General features: G+C 42.8%; 2 protein-coding genes across 3 annotated transcripts in view; both read left to right on the top strand.

Annotated features, from left to right (window-relative positions):
• Positions 1-387: 387 nt before the first annotated feature.
• On the top strand, positions 388-6,350 carry ap3m2 (adaptor related protein complex 3 subunit mu 2). Its single transcript, XM_055050916.1, has 9 exons — positions 388-497; positions 1,815-2,101; positions 2,192-2,363; positions 2,780-2,917; positions 3,006-3,091; positions 3,192-3,325; positions 4,035-4,242; positions 4,412-4,556; positions 5,135-6,350. The coding sequence occupies exons 2-9, from the start codon at positions 1,829-1,831 to the stop codon at positions 5,233-5,235; spliced, it is 1,257 nt and encodes a 418-aa protein (XP_054906891.1). The 5' UTR covers positions 388-497; positions 1,815-1,828; the 3' UTR covers positions 5,236-6,350.
• Positions 6,351-10,804: 4,454 nt separating this feature from the next.
• The window catches only part of tet3 (tet methylcytosine dioxygenase 3), a 46,847-nt gene continuing 38,169 nt past the window's right edge, over positions 10,805-19,482 (top strand). Inside the window, exon 1 of one of the 2 annotated variants that reach the window (XM_055050528.1) lies at positions 10,805-11,200. In XM_055050528.1, the coding sequence (XP_054906503.1) occupies positions 10,835-11,200 (366 nt within the window). In that variant the 5' untranslated portion in view covers positions 10,805-10,834. The remainder of the gene's footprint in view (positions 11,201-19,482) is intronic. The other variant, XM_055050529.1, reaches the window with a different exon arrangement.

Genomic DNA, 19,482 nt, shown 5'->3' with positions numbered 1-19,482 from the left:
CAAATACACACTTAATGTTGGAGTATAGCTGTCTTTTCCCTTCTGTTAAGTATTATAATATTCTAAATATGGTCCAAAACAGCATCAAAATTCGGCAATGATAATTCTGATACAGATACTTATGTCTCCTTAAGGTCAACTCCTGTTTGTTTGAACGAACAGCAACCCCACAAGATGAAATCTGATACTGGAAACAAAATGTCAGACCAGCTACATTTTAAACCAATCCGCGGGCAGTTTTTCTAATGTTTACCGACACGTGCCAATCAGTACCAAATGTCTCACCAGTCACTTCCGTGTTATTGACCAACCAGTGCATTAGGTGGGCAGGACTTTTTGCTCTGGCGTGCCTGTGATTGGCTCGCTCAGGACCTCCATCCTGTACGGTTTAAGGATCTCCTGCTCCACCTAACGGGAAGCAGCGACGGCTGTTTAATCTTTCTGTGGCAGAAAAGGCGAAGTGCTACTCGAGAGGGGGGAAGAAAAACATCACTTCGGTAAGTCGGTGCCAGCTTTTGAGTGGTTCCACAGACAATTTGTGTCTTTTCTAAGCTCTAAGCTCGGTATTTGAGCGGGTTCCCGAGTGACGGGGCTGCTCCGCTGTCATGAGACCGAAGCAGGAGGAGGAGGGACGGACGGAGCATCCTGATGTTTGCGGACGGAGGCCTTCGTTTCTCTGGTCATGACGGAGACGCCTCGCTCCTTCCTCGCTGCACACTGTACTGCTTTTATGAAAATGTACTCGAATTGTAGCCATTGTGGCTGCTGTCCGCCCCGAACTCGATAGCTTTTCGCCGCATGTTTAATGAATGAATCCGGTGTCATGTTCCCCAGACAGCAGGAGAGTGTCATGTGAGGAGAGGAGGGCTTTTCTCCTCGCGATTAAAAAAACAAACTTATTATTTATTATTATTCAGTAAAATCAATCCAGCTCACTTCATAATTATTTTTCAACCATGCACAATGTCAGATGTTTGTCTGTTTGTCATTGTCAGTCTTTTGTCCCTTCTAGTCCCTTTTTAAATAACGATAAACAATTCCCAAGACAAGTGCCTCTGGTGACGTCACATGGAAGCTTATGCTGCAATCAATTGATTAATGGACAGCAAAAGATGCTTAATATAATTTTATTATTTTTTTAAACAGAATTTGAACCAGTTGAAGCTAACCCTGCCACCCGAGGAGTTCTGGGTAGAAGAGATTTCCAGATAAATCAATGTTTGCATCTTAAATGCAAAATTTACTTTGATTCTTTTTCTTACTATTAATTTTTTTTATTTTATCATTATGAGAGTCTTGCAACAAAATTTCGGTCGATATGGACATTTTAAAGGTCCAGTTGAAAGACAAAGTCTGTCTATGTCGAAAATGTCTATATAGAGGTTTGGCTTAATTACTTCAATTAGTGTGTTATTCTTTCAGTAAATGACTATTTTTAGAGTTTGTACACTCCGATTAACAATTAATCGATTACTAAATTAGTTGACAATTATTTTTGATAATTCAATTAATCACAGGAAGTAGATTAATCCTAATAATTTGATTAATCATTCTAGCCCCACTCTTGTTCAGACATGTTTCTCGCTCAAAGGCAAAAGAGTCCATGTGGAAACAAGTAAAACGTCATGCTAGTTGGATTCTTGTTGGTTTTTCGACGCTGTTGACCCAGATACTCACAACACGGTCGTTTTGATTTGCATTGTTGTTATAAAGACCTTCTGAAATCCTGCTCAGACTTCATTTCCCCCACCGCGCGAAAAGAGCCCTTTAGCAATTGTTGAAACCAAGCCTGGTCTTCCTTCTTCCTCCCTCAGCCTCTCCAGCCAAGATGATCCACAGCCTGTTCCTGATAAATGCGTCCGGCGACATCTTCCTGGAGAAGCACTGGAAGAGCGTGGTGAGCCGCTCCGTGTGCGACTACTTCTTCGAGGCGCAGGAGCGCGCCACCGAGCCGGAGAACGTCCCGCCGGTGATCCCCACGCCGCACCACTACCTGATCAGCGTGCTGCGCCACCGCATCTACTTCGTGGCCGTCATCCAGAGCGAGGTGCCGCCGCTCTTCGTCATCGAGTTCCTGCACAGAGTCGTCGACACGTTCCAGGTCAGGGGTCGCTCTCGGGTTGCCTTTCTCTGCTTTACGCCGGCTTCTTTCACGTCGACTCACACCTCCCGGCTTTGTCCTCGCCTCCAGGATTATTTCGGCGTGTGCACTGAGGCGGCCATCAAGGACAACGTGGTGGTGGTGTACGAGCTGCTGGAGGAGATGCTGGACAACGGGTTCCCCCTGGCAACGGAGTCCAACATCCTCAAAGAGCTCATTAAGCCTCCCACCATCCTCCGCACCATGGTCAACACCATCACAGGTCCTCCAGCAAGTCTTAGCGCATTTTACAGTTAAAATACATGAAGGGATGAGAGAGTTTCATGGTTTTGCATCACAAAAAAAACCAAAATCTTACCAAGTAATTTTTGTCTTCTCTCTTGTGTAAATATCTTTGTTCAGTTGGATTAAGGCAAATAAACACACAAGTAACTTTTTAGCTAGATATAGGAGCTTGTTTTAAGTCTGTAATTCCTAAATAGTGACAATGTTCTATTTCAGATTAGATCATTTCACACATAACAAGCCACATTTTTCCTCTATTGCTTACAAGTTATATTGATGAGTAATTCTGAAGGCCTGTCTTTGGTTTTCAGCTCCCTTCTAATGTGTTTTGCGCCACTAACTGACTATTACTTCATTATTTGATTATCATTGTTTTCATTCATGTTTTTCCAGGCAGCACCAACGTCGGTGAGCAGCTCCCCACCGGCCAGCTGTCCGTGGTGCCGTGGCGACGCACCGGCGTCAAGTACACCAACAACGAGGCCTATTTCGATGTGGTGGAGGAGATCGACGCCATCATCGATAAGTCAGGTAAAGCCGCGGAGAGCTTTTAAGAAAAACAACAAAAAAACCACACAAAATAAAAGCAAAGCTTCAGTCGGGACGTGTCTTTCGACAGGTTCCACCATCACAGCGGAGATCCAGGGAGTCATCGATGCCTGCGTGAAGCTAACGGGCATGCCCGACCTGACGCTCTCCTTCATGGTCTGTTTTTTAAAAAAAAAGAAAACAATTTTTTAAGAAACTAGATCTATTCGTAGAAATAGAAAGTAAAAGACTCCCGTTTCCTGTCGACCTTTCCCAGAATCCCCGGCTGCTGGACGACGTCAGCTTCCACCCGTGCGTCCGGTTCAAGCGCTGGGAAGCCGAGCGGATCCTCTCCTTCATCCCGCCCGACGGAAACTTCCGGCTGCTTTCCTACCACGTCAGCTCCCAGAAGTCCGTGTTGTAGTCGCGATATTTTTTTTCTGTTTGTCTCTGTTTGTCCGAGAAACGGCTTTTTGTTGTTTTGTTTACATTTGTTTGCGTTAAAATCACAAATTCAGTGCGTTCTATTAGGACTTCATGAGCCAAAGGGAAAAAGTAAATAATATATTTGATAATATTTTTGACAAGACAAATCTAAAAGGTGAGTGGATGGATTTTCATCCACCGCCACCTTAGTCAATACTTAAAAAAATCTTTTTACCATAATAGCAGCTTTTTTCCCTTTTGATTTGAACTGAACATCAATTCTCAATTCTTAACATTATTTTTTCCTTGTTAGATGTTCTTTTTTATTGAATCTAGATTTGGATTTTGACTGGGTGTAATTTGAAATGTCTTGCAGCCTTTAAGGTTTTTTTATGATTGCTCACAGTTGATACAGTTAAACAGAGAAATGTTTTCTGAAACCAAACAGTGTGGACCATTCACTCATCCTACAGTGCGTATTTTGTTTTTATCAGCTTTTGTTCAGGGGTTTCAGAAAAAAAGCGGGCTAAATAGATGTCTATGAAGCACTTTCTCTGATTTTGATTTGTAAAAAAAAAAAAAAAAAGTATCCTCTACTTTTTTTTCAGTCTGTGTCATCAATAGTTTTCATCTCTGTTTGGCTTCAGAAAGATATTCCACGTATTTACCTCCTGTTCTTCCTCTTCCTCCTCAGCCTGGTGGCCATCCCCGTTTACGTCAAACACAACATCACCTTTCGGGAGGGCAGCTCCCAGGGCCGCTTCGACCTGACTCTGGGCCCCAAGCAGACCATGGGGAAAGCCGTGGAGTCGGTCCTGGTCAGCAGCCAGCTGCCGCGGGGCGTCCTCAACGCCAACCTCAACCCCTCCCAAGGAACGTACACCTTTGACCCCGTCACAAAGGTACTGACAGACCCAACCATCCCAATGTTTGTGTGTGTTTTTTTGTTTTTTTGTTTTTTCTGAATTTTTACTTCATATTGATATTGCAAATAAATGAATATTCCAATATATTTGCTCAACACTTTTTCTTTCTGTTTCTTTTTTTCCCCTTTTTTTCTGGCCATGGAAGTTGTTGACGTGGGATGTTGGGAAGATCAACCCGCAGAAGCTGCCCAGTCTTAAAGGCACCATGAACCTGCAAGCCGGAGCCTCTAAACCCGACGAGAACCCCACCATCAACATCCAGTTCAAGATCCAACAGATGGCTATCTCAGGTACACACACACACACACACACACACACACACACACACACACACACACACACACACACACACACACACACACACAACTCCACTTACAGTCAAGCAGTTCTCAGCTGACAACCGCCTGATTTGGATTTTTATTTCTCTCACTAATGTTATGCCATGTCCACTAGGGGGTGCCAAATGCTCTAAATTCACCCCCTTGACACTATAATACAGATGTTCCAACTGCATGGATAGAATTGGTAACATGTGAACAAAGAAATTTTTTTGCAACAGCAAAGTTAAACTTACCTATTTAGAAATGATTTTCTTTCAGAATTTTATATTTTTGAGCTCAGTTCCTTCAACTCTAAAACGATGCATTAGGTCTTGTATTTAGGGATTCATCAATCCAATGTTAATTCAGACATGCTAATCTGGGGATTTATCTGATAAGTTCTTTAGGAGTATTTTAAACCTGGCTCACGTGATTTATTGTTTTTAGCCTCTCCAATGTCAAAAGTACAAAACGTGCCCTCCAGTTGTGTGAACCCTCCAGTTGTGTGAACCCTCCAGCATTTAACCCGGTTTGTGTCCCCCGTACAGGGCTGAAGGTGAACCGGCTGGACATGTACGGGGAGAAGTACAAACCCTTCAAAGGCATCAAGTACATGACCAAGGCCGGAAAGTTCCAGGTGCGAACATAAAGACTGCTGGTCCAAACCACCAGGGGGTCGTCCAGGGAGGAGGAGGAAGGAGTGAAAGCCGGTAGATTCCTGGGGTTCCTGCTGAGGTTTACCCCCTCAGACTGGGGGGTTGGGGAGGGGGAACCCATCCACACACTGCTGCTTTTGAAAAAAAAACCCTTCAATAATCATGTCTTCAAAGTGTCCTCACAACAAATTACATGTCTTTTTTTTTTTACCTTTTTGTTGTTTTATTGAACCTTGTTTTGTTTTTTTCTCAGAAACTTGAGTTTAGTTTTTCTTTTTGTCTTGAACACTGGAGCGACCAAAGCTGTTTTGTTTATCATGGAAAGTCTCCATCTCACAGCTCAGACTGTTTCCTTCGGTTTCATTTCACCGCGCAATGTTGAAGAATGAAAATTTACACGTTCGAGAGCTGAATGTTTTCCTATTGTCGCATTTCCTCACTGCCAGGAAAACTGCGTAACGTGTTTGCTGAGGTACAATTGGTAACGTTGCCACAGCAACTGAGCTTTTAGACATATTTGCATAGGGAGGGAGGTGATTGTTTCATGCCTCTGCATCCTCGCTCTGCTCCACTTTGTGCTGGCATGCCGGTCGGTAGCTGACCGAAAAAAATTATTAGTTTCTGTAATATGACGAGTACCTCCAAGGAAATGTTGATGGTTTGCATTTTGTGTTTACAGTATCTTTTACATTTATTTTTTTTTTGCCTGTTGAAAATACAGCCTCCAAAGGAGTGCTGTGAAGGTGGAATAAAAGAAATAAAAACTGTTAAACCTGAACGATTACACTAGCAGGTCCTTTTGCTTGTCTATGAGTTGTATCATCATATTGCTTCGTGAGGAGTTTCCTTGTAGTTTCTGTCTGGTCTGGTACAAGCATAATAACCACAACGACATGTTTTAGCAAATAGAAGAAGACGCTGGACAGGTTGTGAATTTCAACAGCAGATGTAATCTCACAATGTGTGTGATGAACTTACTGAGCATGTGTTGACAGTGGACAGTTGCTTGGAGTGAGCCGTTGACCTGCAGCACATAAAATGTCAACAACAAGGAACGCATATGTTGAGAGAATAAAGCAAATAAAACAAGGTGTTTGTATTTTGGAAACTTTTTGAGTTATAAATTGGATCTTGCAACATGGATCTTACCGTAACACCACATCTGAAGGCTGTGCCGCCTTCAGATGCATTTTTATGACGTCTGAAGGTGGCATAGCCCTCCGGGGAATACCCCAGAGACGAGCAATGACTTAGCATTTAACGACATTTAGAGCTAGTTGGAGCTAATTTAATACTGAAACTTAAATTGTTCCACAATAAAAAAACATTTCATTAATATAACGAGCTCCTTCAGACTAGCCAGCAGCAATTCTGATGGAACTTTGCATTTGGTGAAACGTTTGTTCTTTGTTGACCTTCGCCGTGGTTCATCACAGCCGCTGGAGTTTCTGAACGTTCAATAAATGACAAACTTGGACTAATTGCCTCGTTCCTTTGTAATAAATGTGTCATAAACATCAAATAGGACAAATATATTTGATTAGGTTTTAACAAACAAATGGCTTCCACCGCAATAATTATCTGAAGGCAAATTCAGAAGATTCACCTTTACTTTAACAGAGCTCTTTGGTTTCTACCAGTCTGTAGTTTCGCATATTGACGTCATGAAACCAAATTTCAGATGACTGACACCTGCTGCAACCAGCTTCTGACTGAGAAACCAGTAACCTGCTCCCAGTGTCCCAGTCTCACCGAGGAAGAAACCGCATTAGGTTTTCTATCACTTTATCATGTCTGATATAACTGATGTATATTCGTATAGAAAATGAGTCAAAAGGGTTTCATTTACAATTTTTCTGTCATGAGGGAGCTCTCAGGCGGCTGGCGAGAGAAAAAGTAGATCTTGGTCTCAAAAAGTTTGAGCATCCCCTGACCACAGACAGGCATCACGCGTCCCCTGAGGGACAAGATCCACGTTCACCTCGTCACGGTGCAACGACGTCTGGTTTTGAAACCCACTCGTGACATCACCGTGTTCATGCCCCCCCCCCCCCCCCCCTTCCCCCTCGCCCATTGAGCAAAAACCGCAGCTCACTTTGTCATCCAGAACTCTTGGAAGTCTATTTCGGATCATCCGCTGGTGACTTCACCGCCTCCTGCCTCTCGTGGGGCCATTCGGACCCTGGTCAGCTCGTCCTGTGACGTCCCCCCCCCCCCATTTGCTCCGGCTGGACTCCACTCCATAATTTCCTCGAGACTTTAAACCCCTTCCAGAAGCTTTTTTTTCCCTCCCTCTCTTCTTGACCACAACGTCGACCAGTCAGGAGCCTCAAGGCAGAGTTATGTCATATAGGGGGGAACTTTATCCTTCTTGTTTTTACCCCCCTCGTGAGTAAGTTGGGTTTTTGTTTGTTTTGCTTTTTTTCTCAGTTTAATAAAGCCACACTATTCACTGAGAGGAGGCATTCCTGAAACTCTTAACTTGAGGAGGAATATATAAACATTTTGAGGTAAGTTTGGTCTTTGTATTGTAAACGCACATTTTGGGGGTAACCCTGTTTATTTGTCCCGCTTGCACGGACGGCACCAATTAACATTCGCCAGAAGTACGGAACAGGTCATTATAACATCGACACAAACCCCCATATGAGAATGGATTTATAATTGCGAAAGCAGCCGAACCTCTGCTGCGGCGTAACGCAGGTTTTGACGTGAATCCCCTTTGTGTATTGGCGGTGAAAGTGCGATTTCTGTCACCTGGAGTAATGAGCGGCGCGCGCTCAACTCCCAGCTCTGACTAGGTGACTGACTGGGGTTCGTGTTATCCGCGCGCAGATAACGAGCGGCATCCTCGTGTAAAATCTGAGGGCGGGGAGTTGTTGGTCTTTATCTAATTACCGCTTTGATCTGCGCCGCTCGCCCTGGACCCCCTACCCCCCTCCCCGCGGGGGATCTCAGTGGGAGAGCACGTGGACCTACTGTAATCATAACAGCAGCAGAGAGGGAGCCCATTACTGACCCGACGGAGGTGGCGTCGCGCGCTCTTTACTGACTCCTCCACGCGCTCGCAAGATGACACCACGTGCTCGGTGATTTACGGGTTGTTGTTAAATGCACCCCCCCCCCCCCCCCTCATTCCGACCCGTTGAGTCAGCGTTTATCTACTAGCGTAGTTGCAACATGTCGGCCCAGATACCAGTTTTGCGTCAAACTGGTCCAATATTCATGGTGGCGACGTTGCAAGGGAGGTTAATGTCGCTGCATGTAGTAGATAACTTAAGATGTGGCGTCGGTACAATAAAGGTCGACGGCCTTAATGGACGAGAAGAGGCAGGTAAAATGTTGCGGCTTCATCTTGACACTCAAAACCTTTAAGTCCTACTGATGAACCGGTTGTGAGTTTATCGCAGGTGTTTTGTCATTTAATTTTAAGTTAGCCGCATTAGCTTTGAAAGTTGACACTCACACAAATTGCTTTATTTTGAGTTTTTACTTCTCACTCAGTGTTTAGGAATGCGGCCTCTATGTGCCCCATTTTCAGGTTGGTCGGTACTCATATGGGTACAACCAACATTAACAAAAAGTAAATGATGGCTACAGCATAAAACGAGTGTTTTTGGAGTTACACAACGACCCAAAGTTATTTGCCTGAACGGCCTTAATGGAGCACAGTTATAGGTAAATAATACACCTATAACTGGTATATAGGTATATTATTTACCCTATCGGTCCTTCACCATTTGATACCTACCCTACACCCGCATAAGCTGCCCACCAGACAAGGTGAACCAAAGTGGAACCCGCACAAGAAGGTCGGTGTCAACCCAGACCAATTCAGTTCCAGTCCAACCTGAGCAAAACTAGTTTGGAGGCCGGACACTTATGGCTGGCCATTCTGAGCAAAACAAACATTGGGCTATTGATTGACGGATCAATGAATTATTTTCTTTGAAAAGTAAAGTATTGAATGAAACATCCCTTATCTGTATAGTACAAATATTATGACACACGCAGGGACAAAGTTAGTTGGTTAAATCAAAATCCAATGAGACTTTGCTAATTTTTAGTTAAGATTACATCTGTTATCGCGACACGCCATTGAAAGAACCCCTTAAGTTAAATCAGGTGTAAAACTTGCAACATATCACAATCAGTTAAAGTAAAATGTACACATGAAACACTTAGCAGAGTGGAACTGTTTGAAAAAGAGGAAGCTTGAAGTTCCTGCTTCTACCTGTTGACAAAAAAGCTCGGGTAGTTCCACAGAGAAACCAGTGAGAGACGTGCATTTAGCCGATTACTCTGCAGCACATGTTGGAGACAAGTTAGATGAGGAAAGAATGAACTGTGGATTGCAGCGTTGTCGTCTAAAGCCTTCAGATAGTCACACATAAGAGAAAAGGGAAATGGAGTTAGTTATTACTCATTTGGTCACTCGCTTAATTGTTGAAGCTCTGGCAGTGATGGCAATGAAACCACAATAAAAGAAAAATGTTTTAAATCATTAAACAAAATTCACCAAAACCTTAGTATTATAAGTTACCCATGGTGTTCCACAGTGCAACATTGAAATGATTCCAAAACTTTCAACAAATAAGGAAATCTGGCTCCACTGCAAGCATTGAACCCAGGCTTTAGAAATAAAACACCAGGTTTTCTTTGCACAATTCACTTCACTGACGCTTGACTGGAGTGCGCGACCTCCAAACAAAGGAGTCCTCTCCTGGCATTAGCCTGTCGTCCCCCTCCATCATTCAGGGACACACATCCACCCTGTCCATGTGCGCTCTGCTAGGAAAACACATCTTCTCAAACCGTTCACGTAGCGCTGCGTGGCTAAAAGCCAACTCGATTCAAAGCCCCGACAGCTGGTTTTTAAAACCAGACGATGTCCAGACAGGAGTCACGAGGGTTTGTTTGTGTGCGGTTAAAACTAGAACTCCTAAGACAAATAAAGTGCAGACGAAAAGACTGTGATCAGTAGAGTGGTTTTTTTTAAAAATCCTAACATCTTGTGATGGAAAAAATGGAACAAGCTACCACTTTGTGGTTAATTTAAGTTGTAAATGCCTCACTGTTGTGTTTCTCTGTTTGGTCTCTGCACACTTCCAGACAGTACCCAGGCTGGGTAGACAATGCCTTGAAGCTCCAGCAGTGTGCCCAACATCGACGTTGTTTGCCAGAACTTTCTTCAAAGCAAAGAGATGGTATCCAGACTCAGAGTTAGCGCTCGGATCGTCCGGGGCCACCCGGGCGACTAGGAACGTCTCAACGCTTTCATGTCGAACACGACATGAACATTGAGCCAATTCTTCTGGTAACATCCCATACATTTAGGAGGACTGAGACTTTCTCCAGTTTCCTTTGATTATCTAGACTCAGCACTCTTCCATCTGTCCTTTTTTTTTTTGTGGTTAGGGTCGACATTTCGAAGTTGTTGCAGTCAAATCCTAAAGCTCCATTTAGGATTTTAAACAGTTTGGATTTTAAATTCTGCATTTTTAAAAATACACTGAACTGTTTGCTTTAATCCATGTGTTTTAGTCTCTCTTGGTTTTAGCACTATTAAAAAACTACGACAGTCGAGTCACCATGCCCAGGCCGAGGGCAGGACCAGGCCCGCCAATCGAGGACACGTATGAGCTCTCCGTGGACGCAGAGGAAGCTCGGCCTCTCTTTTTGCAAAGAAAATGTTTCAAAAAGACATCCCCTTTGAGCAAATACATCGAGGCCGAACACCAGCAAGCGGGACTCTTCTCCCTGTCTCCGTTGGGGGCCGTCACTACCGACCTCCAGAAGAAGAGGAGGAAGAAATGCGGCGCCTGCGCTCCCTGCCTTCGCAAAGAGAACTGCGGTACCTGCGCCAACTGTCTGAACCGCAAGACAGGCAAGCAAATCTGCAAGGAGCGCAAGTGTGAGCAGCTGAAGAAGAGACGGAGCGAAGGCAATGCAAACGAGGTACGATCTCTGATCTGATCTTTCTAGCTTGCCTGAGTGGATATTGTGTTAATGCCGGAGCTTAAAAAAAAAAGAAAAAAAACCCCAGAAAAACAACTGATGTCATTTAATATTCGTCGAGTTAACCAACTAGTACTTTGTCAACTTTGAGCTGGAGGCCTTGAAACGTTTTCATGCCACGCCTATGGTTCTCTTTCTGGGGACATAAAATGACTGGAGAGAACATCTTGTCCACTTGGAATGGATAGATCCATTACACACTGTTCCAGGCATCCAGCACATCTTTTCAGGGATGTTCATTTTAGACCAACAAATGTCAGCTGGTGTTCCCACCGGCAAGTCAGGACCCGCTTCTTCTCAGGCTGGCTCTGCGAGACTGAGCCAAAGCTGCGAGGGTGCAAGTGCAAAAGTCCTCCCATATGTGATGAAACCTGGCAGTCGGACCAAAAGTTGCCTCCTACAACTAAATGTTTTCTACTCGCAAAATATCGTAGTTCTTTCTCCCCCACCCGTCTTTGTGGCAGACATACAGAACCAGCGTCTGCTGCCATTTAATGGTGCCAGAGCAGATGGAAGTACTAGTCCTGCCAACGCAAATACACACGCACAATTTACACAGCAATAGAACACAGTGTGCATTGCTAAAATGGCTTGAAATGTGTTTTTTAATTTTATTTAATCAATTAGAAGTTTGCACAGCAGATTAATACAGATTTATCCAATTTGGGGAATGTTTTGAATGTTTGTGTTGGAGTCTTTTTATTTATTTATTTTCTTTTAATGGTAGACTGAGGGAACGGCGTTTGGATGGCTGAGGCTGTTAGGGTTACCGAACAGCAATGGCGGAGAATTCCTGCCGTTGCCTGCGCTTTGTCCTTTGACTTCTGCAGCTTCCACTGAGGGCGGGGGTTAACCTTAGGCCGTTTTGTGAGAGTGTGTGCGTGTGTAATGTGTGTGCTTTGGAGGGATTTAAAGAAAGAGGGAGAGAGTGCAGTTTCCAAAAGTGTTTCTCTTGTGCTTTAATGGACGTGTGCATGCGTGTGTGTGTGTGTGTGTCTGTGTGTGTGTGTGTGTGTGCTTGGATGTGCAGCAGCATCTTAAGCACCGGGGGATGGAGGATAGCAGGAAAATCTAGAATAGACTACAAAAGAGGAGTAAATACATACTGCACACAGGCTGATTTACAGCAAAACAATCATATTTCATTTATTCGACTTAAAAGTATTCTCATACTTCTAAGGAAGAGCCTAAAAGCAAAAAACATGTAATGTGTGTGAACTGAAAACAGTATCTAAACTTTTGGTTCCCAAAGAAAAATGTTTGTGTTGGAAGAGTGAAATCCAACTGGAACAGATGAAAGTTTCTCAACAACCTTCAGCTCAGAATTCAGCATAGCAGCTGTGCCTTTAAAACATGGTGATACTTTACACGGTGAAATACCACCGGAGCCTCCCACTAGTAGAGGACATCATCTACTAGTACAGATGTATCTTTAGTACAGGACTTGTTTTGCTATTAGCTTGACTATCCAGTGGTAACATCATCAGGTTTATGACTTTATTTTATGGGTTAGTCGGTTCCTTCGGTTCATTGTTCTTCCTTTTTGAGTAGTATCTGTTTGAAACAAAGATCATTGTACCTAATCATTTTGTTTTGCCTTTTTTACCTTTGCATTGTTGCTAATCTACTTTGTATTTGCTGTGTAAATAGGTGATGCCAAAAGATTCCTAGAGTATCACTAAACTAAACAAAAGTAACACAGTTTGACAACTACAGGACTAAACCTTCGTGATGTGAATAAAACTTTACTCTTCTTCAGGTATTGAAAATTATAGCCATATGAGGGATACTAGCATGTGAAGAGGCACAAATGCATCAAGTGACTTTTTAGGGAACCTATTTAATACTGACCCAAAGATAGTGCATACTATAGCTGAAATGGGATGTGGTGTTTGTTTAGCCAAAAACTCAGAGTTTCTGTCATTGCTCTTCCAGTTTGGCTTGTCAGTAGAGGCTTCAGAAATGGCAGCGAGGCGGCAGTGACTTGACAGTTTGGGATCATGCTTTTGCGTCATGATTTCAAGAGACCATACAACTGTTTATTTGTTTATGTATTGAGAAGCTTAAAATTATGGAAACTTTTCCCTTATTTTCAGTCAAACCAACTAACTCTTAACAGGTATTCTGTCAGCATTGTATTGTCTTGATTGTTGTAGAGATCCAAGAAAAATCTACTAAAGACTCCACTGAGTCGTTATTGTATTTCTTGCATGTTTGTCCAAACTGTTTATTGGAGCTTTTTGATTGATGGGGATTCATATTCACACATGCAGTGCAGTATTTGATGAAATATTAGATCAGTTGTTGTTGTTGGTAAACTATAAAAAGATATTTTCCCCCCCAAAAAAATCCACCCTTCCAAAGTGTTATGTCTTAAGCCATGTTAAGAAATGAACACTGAATCTTGTTATGTCACCATTTAATAGACAAAGCCAATTGTCTAATCCCCAATTATTTTCTGGGGTTAGGGACCACAACCTCCCACAAATAGTTAGAATATATGAATAGTTGAAATACCTCAGAAAAATGCTTATAGTTGACTATTTTAATTGTTCAAACAGCTGATACATATCAATAATATGCCTGGTGGAAGCCATCTTAGAAGCCGATAGCTATGGTCTTCCTTATCTGCTCTTGGGAGTACCTGTATTTAAAAAAAAGAAAAAAAAAAATCCATGAATAGGTGAATTTCCAAATACTTAACCAGGCAAGGGTCATTTTACTCTTACATGCTCCCAGTCTTTGACGTTGTTGTGCAAGAATTGCAGCCCAATCTTCTTCATCAATTAATCAAGGTTTGTTTCTACCAGCTGTCTCAGGTCCAACCACATCATACTAATCAGAGTGAAGTCTGAACTTTGACTGATCCTTGCAACACCTCTGTTTTTCTGTAGAGGTGGTGCTGTGAGGGATCTGGTGAACGATTTGTTTTGGGCTAAGCTTTAGCTGCTGAGGAGATGACTGTACATGTCACTGCAAAATACATTAGTACACAGAAGAGTTCATGGTTGTCTCAATGCCTGGGAGGTGGCCAACTCATCATCATATGAGGTGTTTTTGTTCTACTTTGGTCTTCCCTATCTGAAGGGTGTAGTTCCAGATGTGCTTGTGCTTCAGGGAGAATGGAAATATGAAGACCTAAGTGGTTCTGGCATTTCCTTTTGGGAGAGCTCAACCTCTTTTGAATCATACTCGTTCAGGCTTTCTCCAATTGTCCTCTCAGTTACTTTAATACTTCACTTGCTATTGTAGTCCTGGGGAGCCCGACATAAAGCTCTTGGTTTCTCCGATAATTTCTTGGGTCAAACTGACCACTGCTTGGACACTGGTCATCCACTTGTATGTTTATTTTTTTCTCATTGTAGAATTGATTAACTTTAAGCAGTTTAGAAATAGCTTTATTTCCTTTCCAACATTGAGTGGAAATAGTAATTGCTTGTCTTTGTCCTTTTTCCTGTCCCCATGGATGTAAATGAATAAGCCTTGGTGTAATAAGTGATGCTCAAATTGTTTATTGTCTAATTTTATTACACATTACTTTAGTAAACAATTACCTTGGAGTGAGGAAGTCACCTGAAAATCTTTCCCCCCGACTCCCAACACACACCCGCACACACACCCACACACACACGCATGCAGCTCTGTGAAAAAAGCCTCTGATTTTACACACACTAACTTACTTACACATTCACAGGGCTTATTCTTTTGTGGCTCAACAGTAATGCTAATCTATGCTTGGACTCAGTTTTTCATGCATTTGATGAGACTGAATTCGCCCAACATAAGTCCTCAGTGAGATAATTGAATATGTCTGAAATAAAGGGGAAGTACTGTGGTACCAGAGTGACTCAACCCAAAGAGTAGAAATGCATTCATAACTATAGTTTTTTTCAAGATGCAAATAATAAACAACCAAAGCTAAAGTCTAATATGAAAGGTAGATTTCTTCGGTATTTCTTTTTCCTGTTCTCTTGAACTGGTAGCTGCAGTACAGTACAGCAGTCCTGTTAATGGTTGTTTTTCTACAGCCAGAACAGGATCCTTTGCCATAATGGAGGTAGAAAGTTTTAAAGAACTGCTGTTATTAGCACAAATCCCTACTAGAAAGCCCAGGATGAAAAGGAAATTCATCTTTAAGCCTTACAATGACAACGCATCAGTCTAGAGATCAGGAAGAGCGGCTTCAACAAAAGAAGATTGAAGTTTCTAAAATATCTAGCTAGGATCCAAACCTCAATCAGAAATCCGTAGGGTGAAGTGCAGAGCGTCGTCCAGAGGAGGCGTTCTCACAACCTTGCACATTTGGTTCACTTTTGTAAACACTTTTGTAAGTAAATGTTGTCAAGATGTGTCATGCTGACACTCCTATAAAAAAAGACAGAGTGCTGAAGTCAGGGGATTCAACAAAGGTTGAGTGTATGCACACATATGCAACCACATTATTCTAGTCTTTTTATGTTTTATTTCTCCCCTAAAATACTTCAGCCTGTTCTTAAATTACGATGTAAAGGTCATAGGTCACAGGTGGAAAAAGTGATTTTTTTTTCTTACTCTCTTTTCTTATGTCACAAAAAAGCATAAAAGGCATTGACCAAGCCTGGTCCCAAGGATTTGGACTTTTATTTCCCCATCCTGTGCTCAGTTACACGACATCTAAACTCCTCAGTTGCTTAATGATGGATGTGTTAAAGCTTCCCATTATTCTGCGCTGCACGTGCTTTTTCACCTTTTTCACTATAACTGAAGAGTTGTTGATGCTTCATCCGTCGGGTTTTCCAAATAAGATCCATGTGCATCCTCAGTCAGCATACATGGTTCATGACTGTTCGTGACTGTACAGCGAGACTGAATACACTTTGCTGGAAGAGACTGAGGACAGAATTTACATTGAATTGACTTTAAATACCACATGACACAGAAAGCAAGGATTAAATCTAGTTTTTTCTTCTCCAATGGACAAAGTGTCTAGAGTTTAAGAAATTCGAGGTTTTCCTCATAAAACTGTGCTGAAGCCAAGTTTTGTTGCTTACATCTGTATCCCTTCCCCCATGGTCCTTCCACCTCTGCCCTCTGACATCTGTGTGCATTCAGCAGCTAAGTTCTCCACTGCTTGCCACCCACATTCTCTGTTTTTTTGCTGTGAAAACTGCTCTGTAGCAGCAGCAGCAGTTTTAAACACTTGCCTGTGTAAGATTGGTTCAGCTGTCTGCACAATGAACTTGAGTCTCCTTGCAACACTCTAAACATGATGTGAATGAGTTTTCTGCGCAACTTTCTCAATCTGACGAGGCGAGTTGGTTGTTAAATGTTTGTGGGCTCTTTATCTAGCAAAAGCCATGAGCTGAACAGTAATGAAAATGTGTAACGATTCTGTGAGTCTGTAGAAATATTTAAGGCCGTTATGACTGTCCCCAGTCAGGGATTGACTTCTTTTCTTTCTTGTTCCTGCTGCAAAAGAATGATCTTAATTTACCCGTTAGACACATAAAAACATGAACTAGAGGTTGGAATATTTCCTCTGACTATACCCTTTTTGATTTATAAAAATATTTACTTTTTCACATTTCCTTTCCTGTTTTGTAACACTACAACCTCAAACACTGAAATACTCCATTGGGTTGTAATATTGGGGTATTACTGTATGTAATACAACAAAAACAAAAAGTAGTTCCCAATTATATAGTGGAGAGGTAATGACGTACGGTTTTCAAATCTTTAGATAAAATATCTAAAAGGTATGGTTTCCGCAAAACTTTTTCAGTATTCAGCTAATGTCAAAATTAAGAATTGCATTGTTTACATTAAATAAATACAAATCAAATCACATGTGAATACATTTATCTATGCAATAAATAATTGAGGCAAGTGATGTAAACATTATTCAGCCATAGCGCTGAGGAGAAGTTGGCATCTGATTTAGTCGTTGAAGTGACAAACCTTTTATCCTTGGGAGCGGCTACATATGCAGCGTTTCGGAAAATTGTTTTCAGCGATGAATTCAACACTTTTGAATGACAAACTCAACTTTATCAAACTCAACAGATCAGGAGCTCCTGTGGAAGAATCTCTTGAGCAGAAAGCTCTTCAGGCTCAGGCATACTCGGGCATTCGGTGCTCATCCTGTTCACGTGTGGGATCTGATAGTCATGTGCACTGATTCCCTACATTTCTTATGACAAATAAGAAATGTCATAAGAAATGCTTAGCCATAATTCAAGTGGATGGTAACAAGCATGATAAGTGCTTAGCCCTGTTTCTTCTCCACCAGGGCGGCGACGACACACCTGCACATAAAGTGGCTGCGGGTCCTTATGGCTGGTCGTGGCAACTCTAAGGCCTACCAGCCTGGTTTTACATACCAAACAGTTCGATGTGAACTCCACCGAGAGGTGGATAAATTTCCGATAAATTTACCTTTGCACAGACGTGCCCAGCGGACGTCCACTTTGAATCCACATTGAGTATGTGTGGATCCCAAGTATGAGAGGGGCCTTTACACAAATCAGACAACCTGGAAAATAAAGGATTTTGTCACAAGAAATGTAGGCAATCAGTACCCTTGACAATGAAATCCTCTCCGTGTGTGGATGGAGAGTTCACAGTTCACAAACGGTTGTGGACGTTTGCGAGAGCATTCAGGCAAGAGGTTCACCTTCTTGCAGGAAAATAAAACTATTCATACAGCCAGAGCTGCATTGGGATAGTTTCAATCAAAGCATCTTTCAATTGTGTGAAAAGACTTGGAAACTGACATGAAAATACGGCCTCCGTCTAATCTGACTGTGTCTGATTATTTTGCAAAGCTGAGTAGGCAGATATCATCTGCGAACTGGGTAAAACAATTGGCGTTGTACTCGATAGTTGCGTTGTTTTACTTTCACTTTGCAATTCTGATCTACTTTTCATTGCTTTATCACATGCAATTATGGCGTTTATATTGTAATGTTCAAAGAGTGAGAATCTAACCAGAGCTAATTTGACCTCCTTAATCTATTTGTACTGCAAGGACGTCGGTGAGCTCCGACTGCGGCGCGGCAGCTGCTCCTGTCCACCTGTAAGAAAGCAAAGAGAGGCTCTCGGCTCTCGCTGTCCAGCTCACAACAATCACGCCTCTCTCACACATAAACATCACACACACACGCACGTGGTCCACCTGACGTCAGAGGAGGGGATTTCCCGTGCCATGTGAGAGCGTCAGACAGACACCACAAATGCTGCGTCACTGTGCTGCTGCCTTGCTTCACCGTGCCACACTTCAGCTCCCTCCTCCTTCTCGGTTCTCACATGTAGTCTGTCAAGCCTCTCGCCGTCTGTCCGTCTCGCTTCGATCCGCTGTGTCTTCGCCGGCCTCCCTGAACTTTTGCTGACTTTCGCCCGACTCTGTGCGGTCACGGTGTCTTCGCCCCCTCCTCCACTATTTCACACGTCATTGCTGTTCTTCAAAATCTGAGCGCTCGTTTGTTTGAGTAAAACTTCCCATTTCACTTTCAGAAACTGTTTTTTTTTCCGTGAGGTTTGGAAAAAGCATCAACTTTACCTTCGCCACATCTCCTGATTGCCGCTCAAGACGAAATAAAATTTTCCGCTGTGCTTTTCTTTCGCTCAAGCATAGTAAACAAATAGGACGCCAATAAAAGAGAAGGTCTTTCACCTTTAGGACAAAAACATCAGGGTACATGGTATGTCACTATTACAAAAAGCGTACAAGGAAGAAAAAAAAAAAGAGTCCCTGGCGGCGTTTTCCCCCTAAAGTGAAGGATCAAGACATGTTTTTCCATGTGTTTGCTTTGCATATCGCATATACGCAATCCCAGCTTACAACCTGTTGGGATGGCTTCCAAGAGAGCACGTAGAAAGAAAAAAAAAAGCGCATCTGCAGCGGCTGGTGTCGCCTTTGCTCGCTCTGAGTCAGCACAGAGGGCTTTTTGCTGCGTAATTGTGCTTTTTCGCCTGTCAGACCGGTGCTGGTGGTCTCGGCGAGAGGGGTCTGCGTAAATATGTGTGCGTGTGTTTGTGTGTGTTTGTGTGCGTGGAGCAGCAACTGTGCAGTCCAGTCCAGTCCAGTTATTGCAGGCAGCCCTAACACAGATGGTGCACAGCGATACCACATACCAGAGGCATTGTTTAGGGAAGGCGAGTTCGAGGAGATAATTGACAAGCATAGAGAGGTCCCATCTCCCCTCCCCCCGATACACTCACACACACACACACACACACACACA

Source organism: Poeciliopsis prolifica, unplaced genomic scaffold, assembly GCF_027474105.1.
Source record: "Poeciliopsis prolifica strain line A6 unplaced genomic scaffold, Auburn_PproV2 SCAFFOLD031, whole genome shotgun sequence".
NCBI lineage: Eukaryota > Metazoa > Chordata > Actinopteri > Cyprinodontiformes > Poeciliidae > Poeciliopsis > Poeciliopsis prolifica.
This window is presented reverse-complemented; position numbering and strand designations above follow the sequence as displayed.

Bases quoted from the DNA above. Each gene is read 5' to 3' on its own strand.
- ap3m2 (XM_055050916.1), top strand. From the start codon at position 1,829: ATGATCCACAGCCTGTTCCTGATAAATGCGTCCGGCGACATCTTCCTG. The intron at 2,102-2,191 runs GTCAGGGGTCGC...CCTCGCCTCCAG, and splicing joins GAGTCGTCGACACGTTCCAG to GATTATTTCGGCGTGTGCAC. The intron at 2,918-3,005 runs GTAAAGCCGCGG...GTCTTTCGACAG, and splicing joins CGCCATCATCGATAAGTCAG to GTTCCACCATCACAGCGGAG.